We start from the raw sequence: 25,009 nt of genomic DNA on the forward strand, positions 1-25,009 counted from the left end.
GCAGGCAGTGGGGTGCTGGGGTGGGGGGACACGGGGAGGACGTGGGGCAGCCGGGGCGTGAAGCACGAGGAATGGCAAGGGCCAGTTCAAGGGCAATCCCCCTGGAAGCTTGCCCAGAAAGCTGCTGCAGGCCAAGCTCTGTCCCGGCTGCCCCTTCTCGGGGCTCGGTGGGGCTGCCCCACAGCACCCCACAGGTGGGTGATGCACCCCAGCATCGCCAGCACACGGTCTGGGTGTCCCCACTGGGCTGTGAGGGCAGAAACCATCTGCTGCTGCTCACAGTAAGGCCAGGCCTTACACCCGGAGCTGGCGGCAGTGCCAGGGCTCCGGGACGGAGGTGTGACCCATGGCACCGTGCCCTGATGTGGGGGAGAACACCAGCACCTCCCACACGGCTGGCACAGGCACAAATCCCCCCAGGAACAGCCCCTCCAGGCCTCAGCCTCCCACGGGCCAGAGAGCAGGGTGAGGGACAGGGCTGGGAGGCCAGAGGAACAAACAGAGGAGCAGCGATTAAAACTAACAGCCCCTCCTGAAGCTGCTCCCCAACCTGTACCCCTGTCCCAGCCACTGGTGTGCCAGGAAGGAATAAACTGTCCCGCGTCCTTCGGCACCCCCCCTGCACCCCCCGGCAGCCTGGCCCCCCGCCAAAGCCACACCATCTCCTCGCTGCAGCTCCCTGCCCTGCAGCCAACACGCTCACCCCCCTGCACCGGCCAGGACAGGCCCCGTGTGTGCGCACAGCAGCACAGCCCCAGCGGGACGTGCAGGCACACGCACCCCCTGTGCCCCCAGAGAGGGGTCAGCAGCGCTCAGCACCCCGGCCTTGTGCAACACTCGCTCACACACGTGTGCTACAGCCAGCACCCCAGCCCTGTGGGACCCGCTGGCCTTGGCTGGCCAGCCCTGCCGTGCCCGTCACCCTCGGTGGCAGGTTACACAAACAGGCTGGCGGGCGCACACGCTCGCCTCGCTCACACCCACAAACCCCACGGGCTCACCCCGCTGCTCGCCGGCGCACGCGCGTCCTCGCAGGAAGAGGCGCTGGCTTCCCGCTGCCTTTTCCCTCCATTAACTCCCTCCCTGGAGCTGGATCCCGCTCGTGGCCCAGCGGGCACCCACCCCACAGCTCCGTGCCCTCAGCCGCCAGAGGAGGATGGGAATGGGAATGAGGATGAGGATGAGGAGGATGGGGCACTCGCCCCTGCTGCTCCAAGGGCTGGCAGCGGGCACTTGCCCAGGGTTTAGGGACAGATGCTACCCATGGGACACTCGATTGACAGATGCCACCCACTGGGGACTGGTGTCACCATGCAAAGCAGAGGATGCTGGCAGGGCACGGTGAGCCGGCGGCCCCGGGGCAAAGGGCACGGCAGGCAGCACAGGCAGGGCTGGAAGAGCCAGGATGGAGCAGGGCAATAAAGGTGGAGGCAGGCAAGACGCCGGGGCCACGGCATCACCCTGGCACAGGGTGCGGTGCGCGGGCTCCTCGCGTCCGGCTCAATCAGCAACATGGGTCCCTGCCCAGCTCCAGCGGTCCTGGGTGTCCAGAAATATGGATATACAGCAGTGGCGAGTGGGTAAACTGAGGCACGGCCCCATGGTGCACCCTGTGTGCCTGCATGGAGAGAGGGACAGGCAGCAAGGCAAGAAGGGTCAAGGTCAGGGTGACCGCATGTCCTGCCAGGCATGGGAAATGACCCCAAGGATCTCTCTGGAGTGTGGGTCATGGAGACTGAGCACCTCAGCTGGTCCCAGACCCTGAGGCCACAGAATCCAGAGGGTCTCATCTCCCCACAACATTCCCCAGCTGGATCCCCAAGTCCAAAGCAACCTCTATTTTCCACACTGTGGCGTTCCCCAAGGCCAGGGTGACCTCTGTCCACAACACCACAGGGCATCTGAAGCTCGGGGTAACCTCTGTCCCTGCCATGATGGGGTACCCCTCCACTCCTCACACAATAGGTGCCTCCAAGCCAAAGGCAGCCTCCATCCTCCAGGCCCCAGGGTCCCCCTGCCTCAGGGTGACCTCCATCCCCCAAACAACAGTGTCCCCCAAAGCTCAGGGAGACCACCACCCTCTATGTCATGGGGTCCCCCCACTCTGGGGTGACATCAGTCCGCACACAATGGGGACCCCCAACTCCAAGGTGACCTCCATCCCCACATCACACGGACCCCCAACTCCAGGGCAACCATGGGGTCTCTGAACTCGAGGGTGACCTTGGTCTCCCAAAACCTGGTTCCTCCAGACCCAGGGTGACCTCTGTTCCCCTTAAAACGGGGTTCCCCAATGCAGGGTGACTTCCATCTCCTGTACCACGGGTTCCCCTCAACACAAGGCAACCTCTGCTCCTTAGACCATGAGGTTCCCCCAACTCCAGGGTGACCTCCATTCACCAAACAACAACGCTCACAAATCCCAGGGCGACCTCCACCCCCTATATCATGGGGTCCCCCAACCCCAGGGTGAACTCCACCCCCCCACACCACAGTCCCAGCCCCGGGGTGACTTCTGTCCCCCACACCACAGGGACCCCCGGGTGAGCTCCAGAGCCCCCAGCAGAGGGGCTGGGGAGGGATCTCGAGCGGCGGGATCACAGCAGCCCCATCCCAGCCCTCCAAGCACAACTCCCACCCGGGGTGGGGGGGACCCCGCTGCCCCCTCCCCACGGCGCTGCTGGGAGCGGGGGGGTGATGGGGGGGGGGGGTCACTCACCCGCGGGCCGCGCCGTCCAACGGGGGCTGCGCTCCTCCATGGGCAGCGCCGGAGGGAGCGGAGCCGAGCCGAGCCGAGCTGAGCCGTGCCGAGCCTTCCCCCGCCGCTTCCTGCTTCCCTCGGCGCCCGCCCGCCGCCCCGGGAGCCGCACGGCTGGAGCGTGACTCACCGGGGGCCGGGCCGGGCAGGGCAGGGCAGGGCGGCGGGGGCGGGGGCGGCGGGCACCGGCAGCGAGGCACGGGGAGATCCGAAACGGGGATGCTGGGCAGAGGGTGGAACCAACCCCCCCCCGCCCCGCACCCGGGACCACCGGGAATTCACCGGGAATGGGGGGTCCCCCAGCGCGGGGGGGTCCTGAGGGGTCTCCGTCCCTCCGCAGAGTGGCAGGGATTAGGGGGGTGGGGGGTGTCACTCCTGACACCCCCTTCCCCAGAGGTAGAGATGGGGGGATGGCTGTGCCAGGCACTGATAGCGGCTGGGGTGGGATCCAGGCCTTTTACCCGCACCCTAAAACTGCTCCGAGATACCCTGGGGCTCAGGGCTGCCAGCGTGGTCCAGCACAGCGAGCAGCCAGGGTGGTCCTGAGCCCAGAGCCTGCGGAAATAAGGGGTGTTCCCAGGGCAGTCCCCCAGGCACCCCCTACAGCAGGCGTGGGAGAGGGAACATCCCAGGCGGGGTCACCCCTGTGCCATCCCACCGTCACCTGGGCTTGGGGACACCAGTGACATGAGTGGGGTGGGGCTCAGCCCACTCGCCCAGGAGGAAGTTGCCCATCATTCACCAGCCACAGCAATCAGCTCCATGTGCCAGACAGGCTCGGCTGGCTGGGACAGGCCAGACCCCCTCGGGCAGGAAGGAATATCATCCTGGCACTGCCAGAGACTGCCATCTCTGCAAGGAGGAGACACAGGGACACCCAGCCGTCCCCAAACAAACTGCCACACCACACACAAACACACCCTCAAATCGCTTCCCAGCTCACCCTCGCCTCTGCATCCCCTCTATCCTCTCCTCCTCTTCCTCCGACAGGCCCCAGTGCCCGCCACGCCGCTGCTGCCGCCACCCCCCAGCCCTCCTCGTGCTTCCCCCCACCCTCCTCGTGCTTCCCCCCACCCTCCTCGTGCTTCCTCCCCCCCCCCAAACTCCCTTTTCCCGTTCTATTTTAAATTTTTATTGCATTCTTTTTAAAGAATACAGAGGAACAAATGCCCTTATCAGCAATTCTCACAAGGTATAAAGAGCCGCTTTTATCTCCTGCCTTTACTAATCTAGAGCGAGCCAATGCCTGTTAATTTTTTAATTTTCCTGGTGAATGCATTTGTGGTTCCGTCAGCATCCATCCGGACACGCAGGCAGGATCCCCTCGGCATCCCAGCCCAGCCACCCTGCCATGGGATTGACACCGTGCTGGCAGAGCTGCGGCTCATGGCTTGGCAACCACAAAGAGGTTTTGTGCACTGGGAAGTCCCGCGTGTCACACGAGGCTCAGCAGGACACCCCGGGATGTGTCACCACCACCACCAAGATATGGAGGTGCTCCCACAGATGCCAGCCTTGCTCTGCCTGGCCACAGGGAGCGCTGACAGTGCGGGTCTCCATGCTCAGCACAGGGATGGATCCCGTGCCAAGCTGTCCAGCTGTCGTTGTCACCCTATGTGGCCGAGGTCCCCGCAGGGGCTAAGGGGGGGTCACCCCTGTGTCCCCCCCCAGGAAGGGACGCAGCGCAGGCTGCCCGCACAGCAGGGCTGGGAGCGCAGCAGCCGGACGCGGCGCGCAGATGAGATGTGGCAGGCGTGTAACAAGCCATTAGTCACTGTCACCTTTGCCCGGCAGCCACTGGCAGGGTAATAAATCCCGGGCTGACTCCAGCAGGCCCGTTCCAGGCCACGGCTCCCAGCTTGCCTCCCCGCCACTGCCGGCTGGGCTGTGAGCAGCTTGTAAATGCATCCCGGCCCCCCCGGGGGGACACAGCGCCTTGAGGGGTCCCCAAAGCACAGCCAAATCCCTGTGGGGCTGATCGATGGGTGACACGGGCCACTGCATTCCTGAGGAGTATCCTCCTCCGGGAATGTGGGGGGTCACAAATCCACACCACCGAGCAGCCCCCTGGCCCTGCAGGCCGCCCCCCTGGCTCTCCCTGCCTGCCCCCGCGTCCTGCCCGCTGCACCTTGCGGTTCCTGACTCTTCCCAGCTCAACGCCAGGAACCGGCACCGGCGTTTGTCCCCGGATCAAAGGAGCCTGGCATGGCCCAGCACAGCACGGCCCGGCGCGCCCGCCGGGAAGGGCTGGCAAACAAGCCGGGCCAGGGAGGCGGCAGGCGGAAAGCACGCATGATACCTCTCCTAAAAATGCTGCTGCTCCTGACGGACGGGGTGGCTGAGTCCCTGGAGCCGCGGTCCATCCCAGCCCCGGGGGGGCCCCCGGCTCCCCAGCACAGCCAGCCCAACACCGCGGCTCTCCCCAGCGCCCACGGCCTGACTCACGGCCCCGGGGATGGCGGGCAGGGACCGCGCTGCTGTCGGGGTCACCTTCCCAGAGGGGCTGCGGGTGCTGGATCCCGACCCCACGCTGGGCGTGAGCCTCCCCCGGGAGTCCCAAGCAGCACATCGGGCTGATGGTCACCCCACAGTGGGACAGGGGACATCCCTTGGGAGCGGCAGCCTTGTACCCTCAGGTATCCCCCCGCATCACCTACTTGTGGCTCCAGCGTCCGCACCCTCCGCATCCAAAGGCGTCCGCTGGCCGATGTCCGGGACGCTGCCGCCCGTCCCCGGGCTCTCCCCAGCGCTGGCCGCCCGGTGCCGGGACTCGCCGGCCGCAGCCTTGGTGGCGGCTGTCTCCAGGGACGAAGATGATGCCTGGAAGAGAAGCGGGACAGAGACTCAGCGCCGTTGCCTCTCCCGGTGGGAGCAGCGCCAGCACGGGTGGGGGGCACGGGGGGGTTCGGGGCACACAGACACAAGATGCTTTTGTTTTGCTGGCGGCCGCTGCACGTGGCCAGCGCGGTTGCTGCACGCCAGCCCGCACCGCGGGGCTACAGCTGGACCCGGCCCATGGCTCCCAGCACAGCCACACAAGAGAGGCTGCAGGGGGGGTGAGGACATGAATCAAAGCGGCGTCCCCTCGCCCGCCGGCGGCAGCTGGCCGGTTAGGCAGCTCCCGATTACTCAACCGGGCAGTGTTTACTCGAGATCAACAACCCCCCGTCGCCTTCCCTGCCAGGCGGGCGAGGGAAACGTGCTGCTGGGATAGGGATGGCATTCCCGCTGTGCCTTGTTTGGGGACGGTGGCCCTCCTCGACACCCAGGTGCTGCTGTGGCCTGGGGTTTGTTGTAGCTGTCACCCTCCTGCCCCGACACGCAGCTTGGGCTGTCACTGCTCCTGTTTAGCTTTAATAAAGCAACAGCCGGTGACACCACGCTCATCCCAGTACCGCTGTGCCACCCTGGGGAAAACACACGGACAACCCAGGTTCGCAGGATGCTGCGCCCACCCCAGGCATGGTGGGATGCAGGCGACCTCCCCCTGTCCATAGGCGACACCGTGTGCCTGATTTGGGGACATCAGGGCCACAGTGAGGATTTTATGTTGATCCCATTTTTCTCGAGATTACTCCCATAAACATGGAGATGGATGGTCGGTGGATGCTTTGCTGGGAAGCCCTTAGACTCAATGAGCCACGCACACGAGGGGACGTAGAAATTTACCATTCGCTTCCTGGAAAGGTTTAATTTATGGAATCCATATGGCAGCGCCGCACAACCGCGAGCGCTTGGCACATCCCGTGAGTCCTCGAGTGCCACCACGTCCCAGGTCCAACTGGCGGGGTGCCACCGGCTGCCCCGGTGACGGCGGGATGCTCTTCTCTTTCCCAGCGATTAACAGAAGGTGACTTTCACAGCGGGCAGGGGACAAGCCCAGGGATCAGTCCCCATCCCTGGCAGCTTGGTGTGGGATCCCTGGAGGTGGTAGGGATGCTCAGGGGGGGAGGCCGTGCCACCGCTCCTCCTCCCAGGACAATGCCACTGGCAGCAGCAAGCAGCAAACCCCTACCTGTGGGCACGGGAAAAGGCTGGGGTGCACTTTGATACCCGGAGCAACTAATCATTAATTAGCATTAATCACTCCCCATCATGTGTCACAGCAGCATTGGGCAAGATGCACTTGGGAAGTGCCAGACCAGGCTTTTGGTGGGGAAAGTGGATTTTGACAGCTGGGCCTAGGCTGGCACCCTCCTGCTCCCCAGGGAGCCCCCCAGACCCCAACCCACACCCCAAGCCACCCATCAGCCCCACAGCACCGGCAGCCCCCACCCCTGCCATCAGGGGATGCTGAGATGCAAAGGCACCAGAGATGGGTCCCACCTGCCCTAGGGCAGCCAGGATCCCACCCCCCCTCACCACCCGTGTCCCCTGGGACCCCCAGGCTCCGCACGGAGCACCGGCCGCCTCCTTGCTTTAACTTCACCCAGCACTATCTGTCAGCAAATCATCCCCGGTTACACAGATAAGGAATAATTGATGCAAAGGAGCCATCTGTTTGCGAACACAGAATATCTGCTCAATTAGGAGGGATCTGTCCACCCAGATAAAGCATGGCGGCAGCCCCCCGGAGTGGGGGCCTTCCGCCCCAGCCACGTCCTCAAAGACTCACCCCCAATTAGAGGTGAGCAGATTGATTTGGGTGCTAATTCGCTAAGCAGCACCCTGAGGTGCTTGGCAAGAGGCTGGGAGGGAAGGGTGCTCTGAAATTTGAGGGGAGAGCTGGCAGATCCCTCATGTCCCACTGTGATGAAGCTGAGCTGCTCCTGGCTCTGGGAGATGCTTATCCCACATCTTTGCAGGGATGGAGAGAAGGGACCAGGATCTGTCCCTGCTGAATGGTGCTGAGCTGAGGCCAGCCCACCTGTGACACGCAGAGAGACAAGCCTGAAACAGCTCCCAGGACATCCACAACAGGGATCAAGGACACAGGGCACAGCCTCAGGCACATCCAGGTCAGGGGTAGGTGTGCAGCGAGGTGACAGCAATGTGACATCGTTACGTGATGTTATTAACACAGGAAGAATGGAGCTGGCATGCAGGCCAGCTCCACAAGTGACAAAACCATGGGCAAAAGGCTCCAACCAGAGCTGGCAGGGATGGCTCCACGACACTCCTCAAATCCCTGCCCTGGGTGGCATCTGTTCCCATCTACCCAGCAGGCTGTTGGTGTGAAGGACATGGAGAACTCGAGTGGGGTCAAAACACAGCTGGTGGCTCCAGGGACAGACACAGAGAGGCAGTGCCAGACCCCATGTCACCCGTGTCACCTGTGCCCCACACCACCAGCATGGGTGTGGTGCCCAGGGCAGGCAGTGTGGCAGTCTGGGGACAGAATGGCACCGAGGGCACGGGATAGCGTCCCCATGTCCAGTGTTCCCACTGTCCCCAGCATGTCCCCCCCCACAAAGGGCACATTCCCTCCGCTCCCATCACTGGGCCCAATACCTGCCGCAGCTGCCAGCTTTGGGATGGCAGTGGTGGAGTGGGAAAGCAAAGGGCAGGAGGCCACAGCAGCGCGCTTCCTGTGCCTTCGGGACACCCAAAAACGTGGCTTCCCCATTCCGCCTCCCCTGCGCCTCGCCCGCTGCTGGGACAGGCTGCAGCGTGCGCAGCGCCGATGCTGCCCACGGGAATGCCGCCCACGGGAATGCTGCCCACGGGAATGCCGCCCACGGGAATGCCACGGGCACGGCAAAGCCCCCACCGCATCACCCCAACCTCCACCCTCCCGGGTGGCAGCACCCCGGAAAATCCCCACGCTGCCAGCAGCCAGGGCACCGGGGGTGGATGCAATCTTTGGCTCTTGGCTGGCATCACCCCGGCAAGGCGGCGGGCACGGAGCCCGGCAAGCACCGGCACAGCTGCACCGGCAACGGGGTTTGGCACAGCGTCGATGCCAGCTCCTGTGAGCGAGCAAGGGATGAGGTGAGGAGAATGCCCAGCACGGAGGGGCCGCATCCTGCACTTCCCACGGGATGCAGAGAGTGCTGGCTGTAAGGCCTGGGGGACACAAACCCTCGCTGTCCCCACGCTCCCCCCAGGCCTGGGAGGCGGTGCTCGGGATAAAAGGTGTTTTTGGAGCGTTGAGGGCTGCAGGAGCAGGCTCCCCCCAGTTCCCTTTGTCACTGAGGCCCTCAAGCCCCCCGGCTCCTGCTGGGGCTTTATCAGAGTGCAGCCCCTGCCGTGTGTTCCCCCAGACGGTTCCAGCTGCTCTTCCCTCCAGGAAGCCTCTGCCCTTCTCATCCTTGTCCCAGCAGCCTGAAAACAGAGGGTTTTCCCACAAGAGCAGGCTGGGGTGCCCCTGGGGAGCTGGGGTCCCTGCTGGTGGCATGGCTTGGCCCTGATGGGTGCCCACAAGAGGGGTGGTGGCTGGGTCCCTGCATCTCCACCGTATTTAAAGTTTCTCAGCTGTGTTTGCTGGCAGAAAGTTGGAACCTACAATTACAGCTGTGCTAACTCCTCATTAAAGGAGGGGAAGGGGAAAAAAAAAAAAAAAAAAAAAAGAAAAAAAAGGGAAAGAAACAAAAGGCTCCAGACTGAGACACAGCGCTGTTAACCCTTCCCAAGATGGGGATGTGGCCCCCCAGGAAATTCATACAGCTGGAGGGAAGGGTCACAGTGGTGGCAGGTGACACCGTGCACCGAGGGTCTGCCCACGAGCATCAGTGGCCAGCCGGGTCCCCATTCCGTGTCGTGGCACAGCGGCGGTGCCGTGGCGCCCGCGTGGGCACGGCTGTGGCTGTGCCGGGGCCGTTTGTCACGGCAGGGCTGCGGTTCTCTCCAGCAGCGACACCGTGACGCCTGCTCCAGGAGCCCACACAATATGTTCACACTCATCTCGCAGCTGCCCCCAGACAGCCCGAGGAGCTCCTTGCCGGCGCGGGGGCCGGTGTGTGCCGGAGAGCCCGGGCGGGAGCTGGCACGGAGGGAAGGGGCTGGAGACTGTGGTCAGGCTGGATGCCACGAGGGCAGACGAGGCTGGAAACGCTACTGGCATGGGCAAGGGACGCACCGGTGGCCCCCCATGCCCCAGCACACTCGCCCAGGCTGTGCCCTGGGAACAGGGGGCAGGGGGACAGGCCTGGCTGTGACCCCCGTGTGTCGCTGCAGCCACCCCGCACCACAGGGAGCGGAAGCTGGTGCAACACAGGGAGCGAAGCACATCCCCCCAGGACCCCATCCCCAGCGAGGGTCTGACCCTGTGGCCACCCCAGCATGACCAGAGCCTCCCTCGTGCCCCATCCCCGGGGAGCATCGGGTCCCTGCGTCACTCTCCAGCCCTCCCCTGGCGACACCACCTCAGCACCGCGGCCACAGAGGCTCTGACAGCAGCTAACGAGCTGCAGGCAGCAATTTGGGTTATATATAGCCCCAAAGTGACTGCATCTAATTGCTCCAGCGCGCACCGGGCCCGCCGCGGGGTCCGGGTGCTGGGCGCAAGGGGACAGGGTGAGCGGCACGTGCTCAGCCCCCCTGTCCCGCCTGTCACCCGGTGTGACCCCCCGGGCACCCTGAGGCTGGCGGGACACAAGCATCACCCCATCCATGCCAGCCCCCAGGAGCTGGGCCGTTCCCAGCGGCTTTGTGCCGGGCCATAAGCGGCTTTGGCTAAAGCCGACGTCCCAGCCCGTCCCAGCCAGGGACCCTAAGGAGCTTTTGTCCCTTCTCATTAAGGGGTTTCGGCCAGGGGGCCACGGGGCGCAGCACCCAGCACCCCCTCTCCAAAACCTGCGGGCTCCGGCCAGCTGCTCCGGCAGCCCCGGGAGGGAGGCACGGCCGGAGGGAGGGAGGGAGGGAGGGAGGGAGGGAGGGAGGGAGGGAGGGAGGGAGGGAGGGAGGGAGGGAGGGAGGGAGGGAGGGAGGGAGGGAGGTTGTGCCTTTGTGGCAGCCCCCGAAGCCTCGCAGCAGCTGCCAGGCGAGGCGGCGGCCGCGCAGATGCGGCCGGGGGAGGTGCTGGGGGGTGTGTAGGGGGGTCCCCCGCAGCGGCTCCCCACGCCGGCGGGGCAAGCGGCGGCCCCCGCCTGCAGCCGCCGGCGGGGAGGGGGAGCCGGAGCCGAAATTGTTTGCCAGCTTCCTCGAGACGGCACAATGGAGGGCGCGCAGGCGGATCCGGGGTCAGGGGTGAGAGCAGCAATAAGTGGTTTATGCCTTTTGTGAAGAGGCTGAACTGACAGCTCGCTGGATTAACAAAGACGTCCTCTGTTCCCGGGCAGGTCATGTGGAAAGCGCTGCGCCGACCCCTGTCACTTCTTTTTTTTGCAAGAACAGACATTTGTTCGCCAGCGAACAGGGAGGTGATGGAGGGGGAGGCGGGGGGCAAGCAGCAGCCCGCTCCCGGCTTTTCCTCGAGCTCCTCTGGGGCTCTGCCCGTGGGGATCGGAGGCTGCTCGCTGCTCCGGCAGCCCTGGCCACGCCGTGTCACCTCCCGTGCCTCAGTTTCTCCAGGTTGTGGGAAGAGCCGTGGCTGGTGGGGATGTCAGCACCTCCACCCCATGCCCGGGCGGTTCCACAGCGCTCCACATCCACACGAAATTCCCCCTGTGCTCATCCTTCCATCACCCCGGCACCAGGCTGGCTGGGCAGGAGGGGACCCGCATCCCGCTCGGTCCCTGTCCCACCGTGGGGACACACATTTCTGGCTCGTGTTTGCCAGCCCCTGCCAGGCTGGGGAATGTTCCCTCCAGCCTTCTTTCAAGGCAGGGAAACTGAGGCAGAGAAGGATGTGAGCATCCCGTCCATGCACGGACAGCAGGGCTGGCAGCAGCACTGCCACTCCTGGTCCCGGCCCTGCAGGGAACAATCAGCCTTTTCAAATCCGCAAGGATTTCCTCAAGGTTGTGCGGCACAGAGCCTTCGCTGTCATCATCAGGCTCCAGAGTTAACAGCTGCAACGCTGCCATCCCACACTGAGACAAACTGCCCTGCCTGGGGCGGTCACTCCCTGGCCTCAGATGTCCCTGCAGCTCCCACCTCCCTCTGTCACCACAGCCCAGCCCCGGCTCCAGCCCCCCCTGAGGCCACGGGGCCCAAAGCTGGGATGGGAGGGATGCAGCTTGGTGTCCGCCACCCAAATCCTGCTGAGATCCCACAGGACATGCAGCTGGCTCAGCCCCAGCCCCTGCTCCCCATTCCCATCTCAGGGACGCCACAACCCAGCACAGCTCACCCACCTCCAGCTCCAGAGCTGCCGGGCAGTCTGTGACCAGTGTCCCCTCCCCGCCACCCTAAATACCTGCCATGGGAACCGGAGGCTGCCACTAGGGGCTTTTCACTCCGGAAAACCCCACCCACCCCACAGCAGCTCATGTTTTCGGGACATTCCCACACGTGCCAATCCCCCGTGTGCTCAGGGGTAAACTGAGGCGGGGAGGAGCAGCCAGGCTCTGCTGGGTGAGGGGACACATCTGGAGTCCCCATCCCTCTTGTCACGGCGATCGCAGCGAGGGCCACGCTCGGCTGGGCGATCAGGCCCGGTGGCATTGCAGCCTCAATCCGTGTCCCTCGATCCGCCGTGTCCCCCATCCCCATCCCGCGGGCAGCTCAGCGCCCGTTCCCGGCTCCCGCCTGCCATCTAAAGACGGACTTACCGCCAGGTCCGGCGCTGCCTTAAGCCGCAGATTAAACCTGAACCATCTGCGAGGGGAAACTTTAATGCAGGATAAAACCTGCCGCACACACCCCGCCGTGGCACCGAGTCCCTGAGCGGCACCACGTCCCCTCCGCGGGGATCTCGAGGCTCTGCACATCATGTTCCCATCCTCATGGATGTCCCCATCGTCCTTGCTGTCCCCTCCTGGCACAGCCCCGTGAGGATGCACGGCTGGGAGCTGCACGCCCAGCCTGTGTCCCCCCCTAAGGCAGCCACCCCAGGCAGGGGACACCCAGGGGTCCAGCCAATGCCCCACCTGGTTAATTACTTTGAGTGATTAATGTCTCTTCATCAGGACAGCAGATTAGACCCTGCAGCTGGGAGCTGCTTTCCCTCGCAATCTCCTCCCCCAGGGGACAACAATGGGGGTCCTGCACTGTCCCCATTTTCAGCAGCAAATCCCACCTCCCCAGCCCCAAAAAGGTGGCCCAGGTGTCCTGTCATGAAGCCCCCAGGAATGCCCAGACCAGCAGTGTCACCGGGGGTGCAGCAGGGACATGGGGTCACCCAGGCTGTGGGGACAAAGCTGGGCTGAGCATCACACAGCCAGGAATGACCCCTGCAGGGAGGAGGGATTCCTGGGGGACACTGAACCCCAAAGCTGCCTGGGGGAGGATGAGACACCTCCTGCCAGCTCAGCACCCCAGTGAATTACACAGGATCACAAATCCCCGCTCAGGTCAGCGGGGAAAGGAGCCAGGGAGGTTTTCCACCGCCCAGCCCACTCCTGATGGAGAATTTACAGCCAGGATCCACCATGGGCTCAGTAATTAGTGCTGGGATGCTGAATCAGCACCTGGCCATCGGCACTGAAGGGACGGAGCTGGGGGGCTCTGGGACCGATGGTGGCCCCCCAGGAGGGATACAGGGAGCACTGGGGTGACCCAGCAGTGCCTGACAGCGGAGGGGGCCATCCCTACATCTGGGAACACTGGAGGAAAGCTGAGCATCCCATCCCAGTCTGCTGCTCCAGGACCAGCTCCAGCCCAGGATCCCTCAGGTGTCACTTTGGGAACGCCCCAGGATGGACAGAACCCCCCTTGTCCTGTTCACCTAAAGACAAAAACCCCTCTGGCCCTCCCTTCACAGCCTGGATGCTGCATCCCAGGATGCTCAAGCCCTGGGATGCCCGAGCATCCGCCCAGCTGTGCCCGGGCAACCCTCTGGCCTTGACGGCTGCCATCAATTTCCCGGGGTCGGGAACGGCAGGGCCGGCAGATCCAGCCTCTGCTCCGTGGCTGATTACAGCCATTTCCCTGCCCGTGCCCCCTCCCTGCTGTCTGCCTCCTGCCTCCGTCTGCTGCCTGGTTTTATGAGGGCCATTTCCAAGAGGTCGCTGGAAATAGATTTTTATCACCTCGTGATAAATATCGTTTATGGTGACATTACTGCTCCGAGCAGCCGTGCAGGGGAGGGAGGAGAGGCAGGAGGATGCCCGCTCCCAACCCCAGCTCCACGGGGCACCTCCTGGTCCCCGTCCTCATTCCCAGGGGTTCGGGCAGCGCCATCCGACACCATCCATCCATCCATCCATCCATCCATCCATCCATCCATCATCCATCCATCCCTGCATCATCCATCCATCCATCCCTCCATCATCCATCCACCCATCCATCCAGGCGGCAGGAACAGAGGGAGCTGCATCATTAGCCCCGCGCGCCATTAAGCACTTAAAAAGCCATAGGAATAAGCCGCGCCATTAGCTGGCAAGCGAGCTGGGAGGGGAGGGATGCACGGAACCAGGCACGGACCGGGGACTGTCACCACCCCAAGGGCTCCGGTGTGCCCAGCAGGCGGGGGCAGAACCGCCCCCTCCCGCACGCAGCTCCAAGGTGGAAAACCAGGGGCTTTCAGAGCTGACACCTGGATTCTACAAGGAGTGACGCCACTGGGCACCTCTCCACAGGGACTTTTTGGCACGCTGGGGAGCCAAAAAGTTCCTTGCTCCTCTGCTTTAGGGATGGAGCCGGCACAGAAGAAGCCACGGCTGAGAACTGCAAACTCACGACAGCGGTGGCCCGGCGTGTTGCAACCCTGCACGGAGGTGACCCGGCAGCCCAGGGGAGCAGGGTCCTGCCCCAGCCGAGCCCGCAGCAGGGACAGCTGCCAAGCCGTGCCCACAGGCAGCTGCCTCTGGAAAAGGGCACGGCAGCGGGCAGGGGGCCAAGGCCGAGCTGCTCTCCGTGCCAGCCCCGCCACACACAGCGCCGGGCACCGGCCACCCCCGGGGGGAACAACTGCCCCGTTCACCGGCACCAAGGTCAGGGGCTGTCACCCGTGGGGACAGAGGCACAGTCCCCAGGGAGCCAGAGCTGGGGTGCAAAGCAGCAGCAGAACTGCACACCCAGCAAAGAGCAACCCTCGCCCGCAGGCAGAGCGCGGCACGGCCCGTGCCAAGAATCCTGTTTGCTCTCCCCAGCCCTGGCACTGCGTCCCTTGGACAAGCTGCCTCCTGCCCCACTGCCTCAGTTTCCCCAGCTGGCAGGGATGGTGGGGCACGGGCAGGGGGTGGGCTGCTATGGGGGACCCCAGCTCTGTGTTGTGGCTCCTGGTGACACCGGCGAACCCGCCGTGACACAGCTGCGGTGACTCGCTTGGGAAGGGACCTCTGGTGTGGGGCCAGGACTTTGTACGGGGACAGGCATGGCCAGACGGCAGCACTGGCCACCTGCCATGGTGGCATGACCCCTCCTCAGCTCCCCACACACCTGGTGGGCAGAAAACACCACCAAAAAGGGCCAGTCCGGTCACCCTGACGGCACACGGGGCTGCATGGGGACAGCCGGCCCCACATGCAAGGATGAGGAGTGCTGGTGGCTGGTGTCCACTGTTTCCCTCTCTGATGCCAGGACAGGTGCCTTGATCACCCAGTGCCACCCCCATGTCATCACGCACACCAGCAGCTGGCACTGTCCCCTGTTGCCACATCCCACCTTTAGGACATGGGTTCATTATCCACTGCATCCCCCTGGGGACAAGGAGTCCCTCGTCCAGCAGAGCCCCCGGAACGCCTGGCAGCGGGATGCCTGCAGATCCAGCTGCCTCCTGTGCCCATGAAAGGAGATTTGTTCACCTGGTGAGTGGCTCGGTGACCCCAGGTCCAGCTCCTGCCACCACCTCGTGGCTCCTGGCACGCAGGAGCCAGCACGGCCTGGCAGGGCCACCTCGCTGGCGGTCACGGTGACCTTACAGCGCTGCCGGAGCGCTCCGAGCCCAGCTCTTGGCCCGGCACATGGATCCTCCGGCCAAGGCAGGCTGGCTTGGCAGCCACCCTGCCACGGCATGGCCAGCCACCCTCCTCACCCTGGGCTGGCAGGGAGCGGGCAGCAGCAGCTGCAGGAGGCACGGACAGACAGACAGACAGCCCGAGCACAGCCCCCTGTGCATTGCCCCGAGATCTGGGGTGCGGGTTTGGGCATTCCCTAACCAAACAGGGACTGGCAAAGCCCACGTGGGCCACCCCACGGGCCACCAGCATCTCTCACTGGGGGACAAATCCCATCTCAGCACCCCAGCAGAGCACCAGGGGGTGCCCCCATCACCCCCTCGTGCTGCTGATGGCCAAGTGCCCCAAACCTTTTGCCTACTGCCCCCCAGGAGCCAGATCTGAACGCCCCAGGGGTGGGCAGCCCCCGGGTTGGGGTGTCCCCCCCATGCACCCCGTTAGAGCTGTGTATGGGCCTGCTGGGGTGCAGAAAAAACGTTTTACTACTTTTAAAAAAAAACCAAAAACAAACCACAGAAAAAAAAGGGAAGTGCAGAAGGCACCTGGCAGCAGCAGACAAAGTTTGCAGCAAGTTCCACAAAGGCCTCCCCAACAAGCACCCACTGCAGGTCAGGGGGACACAGGGGTCCCCCCACTGTGTCCTCACACCCACCCACAGCAGGCACCCCAAACACACCCAGCAAAATTGGGGAGGGACACCTAACAAGTCGGGACGGTGCAGGGTTTGTCCCCCCAACAATGCTGGTGGGGTGCCCGGCTCAAGGCTGGACAGGGGGTGCGAGGGGGGCTACGGGGAGGGGGCACGGGGTGGGTACGGGCAGGTGGGGGGGTACAGGGGCACAGAGGGGTGGGAGAACACCGGAGGGAGTGGGGGCGTTTAGGATGGGGATGGAGGGCTACAAATATGAGTGGGATACAGGCAGAGATGAGGGAGGTGCAGAGCAGGGGCAGGGGGTACAGAGGTGGGCGGTACAGGGACGGGATGGGATGGGATGGGATGGGATCCATGGGATGGGATGGGATCCATGGGATGGGATGGCATGGGATGGGATGGGATGGGATGGGATGGGATCCATGGGATGGGATCCCTGGGATGGGATCCATGGGATGGGATGGGATGGGATGGGATGGGATGGGATGGGATGGGATGGGATCCATGGGATGGGATGGGATGGGATGGGATGGGATGGGATGGGATGGGATGGGATGGGATGGGATGGGATGGGATGGGATCCATGGGATGGGATGGGATGGGATGGGATGGGATGGGATGGGATGGGATGGGATCCATGGGATGGGATGGGATCCATGGGATGGGATGGGATGGGATGGGATGGGATCCATGGGATGGGATGGGATCCATGGGATGGGATGGGATGGGATGGGATGGGATGGGATGGGATGGGATGGGATGGGATGGGATGGGATGGGATGCGATGGGAGCTACATCCAGGGTGTGTGGGGGGTACAGGTAAGGCGGGGGACAGTCCGGGTGCCTGCCCTGCACGTACCTGCGGCGCGGGGCGCGGTGCGGGGTGCGCGGTGACCCCGGCGGCGGCAGCGGGAGGAGGCAGCACCGCGCACACGCGCGATCACATCCCGAGCCGGCGGCGAGAGGCGGGGGACACGCACACACACACACACACACACACACACACACACACACACACACGCACTGCCGCGGGGGTGGGGGCTCTGCTGAGCTGGGGGGGTCAGGGAAATTAATAACCGAGAAAAAGGCACTTACCCCCTCCGCGGGGCTCGCCACCGTGCCGCGGGGGTGGCTGGAGGGTGGCGCTGGGAGGGGAGGGGGGGATCAAAGGCTGGGGGGGGGGGGTCTCGCCAGCCCCCGCTGCCTGCCACAACAAAGAGCCAGACACAACAAAAGCAGCATATGGCCAGAGCCGCGCGGGGCTGTAAATTAAACATAAAGGGAAGATTAGATAATTAATGAGCGCTCCCGGGCCGGCCCCGGGGGAAGGGGAAGGGGGGGCTGCCTGCTGCGGGGAGCCCCGAGCCCCCCGCCCAGCCCCGGCGGGGAGGGGGCCGGGGGGCACCTGTTGGGAGGGAGGATGGGCAGCGGCCGGGCCAGCCTCGCCAGCTGCTCCGGGGCGCAGCCTAAGAGGATTAGCGGGGGCATCCCGCCCCCAGCAAAAGCGCTTGAAGCTGCAGGGCTGGGGGTGGGGGTCCCTTGAACCCCCCCACGTGCGGTGTCGCCTCTGCCCCAGCCTCGGGCAGCATCTCAGGGCGGGGGGTGGGCTCCAATCCTGCATCCCTCCCCAGGGCAGCATCCCGGGGTGTGGGCTCCAATCCTGCATCCCTCCCCAGGGCAGCATCCCGGGGTGTGGGCTCCAATCCTGCATCCCTGCATCCCTCCCCGAGCAGCATCCCACGGGGGTGGGCTCCAATCCTGCATCCCTCTGCCTCAAAGACCGGGACTCACAGACACGCGGGGATTCGGGCACAGCTCAGTGTGTTCCCCCTGCCCGAGTTCCCACTCCCACGCAGGAAGTTGGCTCCTCCCTTGCCAGGAGCACTTGCCCTTTGGAATGCCCCAAATCACCCTGCTAGGCAGGAGGGGAAACTGAGGCAGAATGGGGGACACTGAGGCAGAAGAGGGGAAAACAGGCAGGAAGGAGGAAACTGAGGCAGAGGGATGCAGAGGAAATGAGAGGGGAAACTGAGGCAGGAGAGGGTGAGAGTCCATGCTGGTGGCTCAGATCTGTGTGAGGGCAAACTGGGGCTGTCCCCAGGCAGCCCTGGGAGCCCAGCACCGGCATGTCCTGGGCTGGCTGCCCCCGGCGGGCGGGAGGAGGGGGTACCCCGCAAAGGGGGTGCCAGAAAGAGCGTCAGGCTCGGCCCAGCCAGGGGAAGGAGTTAATCCCATTATTGGCAGGCTCACAGATGGCGGCTGCACTATTCCCCTGCTTAGCAGATTGAACAGATCAGGCAGGAGGGAGGGAAGGAGGTGGGGGGATCTCCCCCTCTAACAGGCACAGAACAGGGGTGTGAGGGGCTGTGAACGCCCCCTCTCCACCCCAGGAGAGCACCCAGGGGTGCTGCCCTGCTCCCCTCTGCACCCTTGCCAACATAAATCCACCCACTCTGCCCTGGGCCAGGGGTGGCTGACACAGCAGGGGACTTGGGGACACTCCCGCTGTCCCCACGCCAAACCTGCCACCCCCCCAGATTCCCCGGGAGGTCAAGGGCCAGGTCCCGTTGCCCTGGCTCGGGGAGATTTAAAGCAGCTGCTCCCAGGGCATCAGCAGCCAGGGCTGGAGCTCGGGATTAGGGAGTGTGGGAAAGGGCTGGAGGGAAGCCAGGGACAGAGAGGCTGGAACGTCCTGAGCAGGGAGGACAGCCGAAAAGGGATGGAGGGAGGGAGGGAGGGACACGGGGAAGGATGGAGGGATGACAGGAGGGCGGGAGCGATGAGGGAAGGAGGCAGGGAGGGAAGAACAGAAGCCAACAGCTCCTCACCCCCACGACACCAGCGTGGAACCGCGGGACTCCAGCCCAGCGCCTCCATCCCTGCCACGAGCTCGCCAGGGCTCAGCAACCTCCACCCCACAGCCTTTCCCCACCGCAGCCCCCCTGGAGACCCCACACAACCGGGTCCTGCTGGCTCCCAGCCCAGTCCCGGCGGGCAGGACGAGGCCACCTCCAAAGCAAAGCTGCCCACTTTGGAAAGCAGCTGGAAAACACCACACCTTTGATTCTGCGGGGTGAACAGCATTGCCCAGCCTGACACCCCACAAAATAACCCCCCCCGGCCACCCCCACATCCCTCTCATCCCTCCTGGAGGGCACCCCCAGCATGGGGAGGGCACACGGTGAGACATCCCCCTGCAGAAGGCACTGAGCCACCCTGCTGGGGGTTACCAAGGCAATGGAGAGCGGGAATCCGGCTGGAAAAGGTTGGGGATGCAATCCCACAGGGCTGGAGGCCCCTCCAGCACACCAGCAATGGGAGATGGGTTGGGGGACCATGGCACCCCCCCAACTTCCACCCCTGGCAGGGAGCTGGGATGTACCCACTCCCTGGCCCCACTGCTCAGCATTGGTGTCCCCATGCCAGTCCCTACCCTCTCCTTTGGGGGGTCTCTGAAGGTTTGGGGCTGCAGGAACATGAGCACTGAAGTGAGCACGGCCCCAGCATCCCAAAACAGCTCAGCTGAGGGAATCCTGGCCAGAGACTGACCCCCAGCAGGAGGGGACAGCCCCGGAGCCCTGGGGACACCAGGGGTACCCAGGGAAGTGGGACAGCCCTGGTGGCACCCTGTCCACGTTACAGCACAGGATGGAGCCCAGGGCATGACTCCATGGGGTGAGAGCTGGCAGGAGGGTGGGCAGGCTGCTCCTCAGCCCTTCATGCCTCAGTTTCCCCAGCCGTGCCTCAGTTTCCCCCGGCATTCCAGCCTTACGGCTGCCAGCAGGATCACCAAGGGCAGTTTCACCAGTCCCTGCCCAGCCCCACGGCTCACCCAGCCCAGTGGGAGCACAGTGACAGCGCTGCTTCCAAACCTGCCCTTCCAGGAGCACAGCTCCCAGGGACCCACCCCAGGGACTGGCACAGGGCAGAGCATCCCCTCAGCCAGCTCAGGAACGTGTTTGTGCCTCAAGAGCCAGGTCAAAGCCCAGGTAAAATCACTCTGGGACATCCCCAGCTCCTGCCTCTACCCCAGCACAGGGCTCCCCAAACCTCAGAATCCCCCTCTGGAAGCTCAGCCCACCCCTGCTGCTCCCACAGACCAGCTGGGTGCCGAGCTCTGGGGATGCTCAGCCATACCCAGATTTTGGGGGGGTGGATGGGGATCCCTCCCCCTCATTCCCAGCGGGCAGATCCCCATCCATCCGAGATCTGAGGATCCATCAGCTGGGAGCAGACAGGTTGAGGCTGGGAGCTGCCTCCCGTGCCAGCCCAGACAGGCTCCCAGGGGACTAATACCGGCATGTAAATATTAGATACTTCTGTCTCCTCTGAGGCCAATTACACAAATCGTGGCAGCTCCCGCAGGACTCTCCGCTCCTACTTACTGTATCATCATTAACAGCTTATTAGAGAACAGCTGCTCCAAGAGGGGGAAACAAAAAAGGAGAAGCCAGCAGGAGAGGCGGGAGGGAGACAGGCACGTAGGAGGATGAGGAAGCGTGACCTCCACCCTGCCCCAGCACTCAGGGACACCAGGAACATCATCCCCATGGGTGGCACCAGCGTGCTCGGCCCTCTCTGCAAACCCAGCGGCAAAACAGGCCAAAAATCATGGTGGGATCTGCTGTGGGATTCCCAGAAGGTGCTGGGAAGGGGACAGAGGGATGGGCCGTGCTGGTGTTGGACTGGGAGGTGGCAAGGGACAGGGAAAGCAACAGCTGGAGTCACCAAAGCAGCCTGGCACCCCTCAACCACTTGGGGTATTTTGGGGCTGGGAGGACCCTCCATGCCCAGAGGGAGGATATTGCTCAGCCTCTGGGTGCTGGGATGGGAGGACAGGAGGTTTAGGATCAGCTCCCCAGGACAACCCAGCCTCCCTGAGGGGGGACACACATTCCCTAAAACAACTACAACATCATTAAAAGTGCAGCTAATTGGGAGCCAGACACTCCTTGCCCTCCTCCCGGTCCCCCAGGGGTGACAGCAGCAGCCCGCGATGGCAGGGGCGTTTTTTGGGGTGCCACACCTCTCCACAGCCCTCTGAGTGCCCCAGCCCTGACACCCATGCACATCCCCTGAGGCCACCAAGGCCAGCCGGGGTCCCCAGGGGGGTGGCAGCGGGTGCCTCCGGGGTCAGGGCGGGGTGGCCGGGGCAGGTGGCCCTGCTGGGAGCCCGTGTCCCCGGGAGGATGTCACGACATGCTTCTGGTGCGCTCTAGCGTCAGGCAGCATTAATGCATTGCTGGCAGCAGGCACGAGCTGCACAGCTGGACACGGATCCGAGTGGGGATGGACACCTGGACATGGATCCGAGTGGGGATGGACACCTGGACATGGATCCGAGTGGGGACAGACACCTGGACACGGATCTGCGTGGGGATGGACACCTGGACATGGATCCGAGTGGGGATGGACACCTGGACATGGATCAGAGTGGGGACAGACACCTGGACACGGATCTGCGTGGGGATGGACACCTGGACATGGATCCGAGTGGGGACGGACACCTGGACATGGATCCGAGTGGGGACAGACGCCTGGACATGGATCTGCGTGGGGATGGACACCTGGACATGGATCTGCGTGGGGACAGACACCTGGACACACACAGGGAGGGACACCAGCACAGCCACCAGACCCCCTCGGGCAGGGGACACGGCCACCAGCTGCACCTCACCCAGCTCGGGGGGTGTCAGTGTCCCATACCGGGGGGACTGGGGGACAGCTGTCCCTTGCTGGGGGACAAACCACCCCCGGCAGGGGCAGGTGCTCTGCGGAGGGGAGCGGGGCTCCCCAGGGCTTTCGGGGGGCCGGGGAGGCAGCAGCTTCTCGTCTGATTGCTAATTATCCTCGTTATTCTGTGTCAGACACTTTATGAAGCACCGGAGTGATTTGCTCTTTCCCTGTAATTAGGCACGTCGCAATTATCATCTAATTCAAGTTCCAAGCTCCGCGTCCTCGCGACCTTCCCGGCCTCAACACGATGTCCCTGCCTGTCTCCCCCGAGCCCCCCGGTGTCACCTCTGCCCCGTGTCTGGTTCTCCAGAGAGGAGAGGGGCACCGAGGGGCTCGGGGAGGACAAGGCACACAGCCATCCCCCCACCCAAAAATCCTATATATGACACCAAAAACCCCAAGCCAGCTCTGGGGCCCCCCTCCAGGAGGGTGAAAGTCCCCTGCAAAACGTTCCTGAACATCCTTGAGCCCCAGGGATTTCGGGGTGCACACAGCCAGGCTCTGCCCACACACAGCTCCCAGCCAGCTGCCACTTTGTCCTCTGAAGTGTGCTTTTAGATTCCACAGGACACATTTAACACATCCCCATCACACCCTCGGTTCCCATTCCCAAAGGGACAACAGCACAGAAATAAAAAATAAATAATAAATAAATAAATAAATAAACAAACTACAAGGCTTTTTTTGGGGGAAAAAATGGAATCTAGAGTGCGGGAACCTGGGTGATTGATCAGCAGCCCTTGTACCTTGCCAGTGTGGCACTGGGATTCCCTCTCCCCACCTGGCTCACGGCATTTGCTCCAGGAAGATCCGCATCTCCTCCTGGAGCATCCCAAAGTGCCGCGGGCGCTGCGCAGTGCCAGGCTCCGGTGGCACCGCAGAAAGATGTCCCCCCCCCTCTCCTCCCAGCAGCTAATTAGTCCTTGTGATCAGGCAGAGCTCATTAGCGCTGGTGCAGCGTGGGGCTGCTCTGGCCACCCGGCACAGCCGCCCTTCCCAGCAGAGAGCAAGGTCAGTGCCAGGGGCCAGCGGGCACCGCCTGTGCCACGCTCGCCCCGGGCTCTGCTCCCTGGCCCCCTCGCTGGCCTTCCCTGCAGGCTTGGTGGTGTTTTTTCCAAGCTTACGGTATAGGGAAAAAAAACATAAATAAAAATAATAATTTAAAAAAAAAAAGGGTGGAAAAGAAAAAAGAGGGGTGAGGAGGTGGAGAAAAGCTCCCCCAGCCCGAGCGTGAGCGGGAGGGAGCAGCGGCCAAGGAAAGCAGAGGAGTCAGCCAAGTGCCTCTCTCCGTGGCGGCAGGGCGCGAGTGGGCCGCCCTGCAAATGTTTTGAATTTCCAAAACAGAAGGGAGAAGCCAAGAGCTGCCGAGTTCCCCCACACGCCAAGAAGGACAAAGGGCATCCCTGTGAGGTGGAGGGGAGGGAGGGAGCCCAGCAGCCCCCGGGATGTGGCACAGGGGTGCCTCCAGCCTGGCTCTGGGTGTATCCACGGAGGGGAAATGGGCAGTTCTGGGTGAGGGTGGCCACTGGCACGGGGCTGGTCCCACACGGGGATGATGGGATGTGCACCCACAGGGATTCAACAGCAGCAAAAAGCCCCCAGCTCCCTGTCCTGACACAGCAGGAGCCTCCCAGCTCCCATCCTCCTGGGAAGCCACCCGCTTCAAGAGCCACACGTGCTGGAAAAGCCCCGAAGGCCACATGCTGGAGGCTCCCCTTGCTGCAGGAGATGCCGACACTGATCCAGAAGGAAATCCCAGTGCCCACCCCGGCTGCTGGCAGGGATGTGAGGATGCTGCATGGGTGGTCCAGCCCCTCTGAGTGATCCCATCCTGCAGGGCGATGCTGTGCCCCAAAAAGCAGAGCCTGCCCCATAAGTAGGATGGGAGATGGGGCAGCACCCATGGGAACACCAGCAGCACAGGCCCCAGGCCAGCAGGGCACCCCACACCCCTCCCTCCCCTGCAGATTATAACCTCACACAGATTATAATCTTAAATTATTAATCCCCCAACAAATCCAAACCCCATCTGCCTAATCCTGCCCCCCCTGCCATGGGGATGGGGGCAGTGGGGCTGCCTGGATGCCAGTCCCGCTACTGGGAGGGGTGGGAGCAGCCATGGGGGGAGCCCCCCCAGCCACGCTGGGAGCAGGCAGGGAGACAATATCGGGCCTATGCGGCCCCCTCGCCGCCAGATGTGTGTTAATAAGGCAGCTGCCCCCTAAGCTAATAAGGTCACTTACTGGCTCCAGCAAGACGAGAAAACAAGCAGGGGCTTGGCTGCGGTACAGCCTGACTTGGCACTCGCCGCACGCCGGCTTCCTGAATTCTTGCCGCTTCCAGAACAGCGCAACGGGGTGGAAAAAGCAGAGAGAAACCTCCCTCGCCCCCCCAAAAAGCACCCCCGCGGCCCACCCGCCTCCAGCATCCCCCCCAGTGCCCGGCTGCTGCTGCCTGTGCCCTGCTGGCCTCGCCCCACCGAGGGGTTCATTCCTTAGGGAAAACCTCCTGGAAAGGCTGGGGTGGGGGGGGGATTCCTGCAGACTTTCCCAGCCCCCCCCTCCCCGCTCCCCCCCTCGCCTGCCCCCGATCATGGCGCCTACAACTCCCTTTGTTTTAATATTCTAAAGCGAGCCAGATGCCGGCTTTAATCCCCTCAGCTGGGGAGGATTTGCAAACACATTAGGGGAGGCAGAGCCGGCCCCAGCCCCAGCCCCACGGCGGCACTGCGCCCCATCTGCCGCCTCGGGAAGGGGATCCCGGTCCCTAATTGCCTTCTCATGTCGGGATTAGGAGCTGACAAGGTGTCCCACAACGGGGACACGAGCATCCCTCACCACTTGTGGCTGGGGCGCACTGGGAGGGCCCTTGGGTTCGCTCCGTGGGGTTTGGGGGTTCGCCCTGGTGCCGTGGTGCCAAGGGCGTGGGAATGGCATGGATGGGGCCTGCAGGGTGCTGGGTGCTCAGGAGAGGGGCAGAGGC

At 63.7% G+C, this 25,009-nt stretch overlaps 1 protein-coding gene across 3 annotated transcripts in view; it reads right to left on the minus strand.

The window, feature by feature from the left end:
* The window catches only part of GSE1 (Gse1 coiled-coil protein), a 99,893-nt gene that overhangs the window by 58,858 nt on the left and 16,026 nt on the right, over positions 1-25,009 (minus strand). For 2 of the 3 annotated variants that reach the window (XM_086847200.1, XM_086847201.1), the window contains exon 2: positions 5,416-5,578. In XM_086847200.1, coding sequence (XP_086703326.1) covers positions 5,416-5,578 — 163 coding nt within the window. Of the gene's footprint in view, positions 1-2,719; positions 2,858-5,415; positions 5,579-25,009 lie in introns of those variants that run through there. The other variant, XM_086847202.1, reaches the window with a different exon arrangement.

This window comes from Cyanistes caeruleus, chromosome 12 (assembly GCF_971803275.1).
Source record: "Cyanistes caeruleus chromosome 12, bCyaCae1.hap1.1, whole genome shotgun sequence".
NCBI classification, from domain to species: Eukaryota; Metazoa; Chordata; class Aves; order Passeriformes; family Paridae; genus Cyanistes; species Cyanistes caeruleus.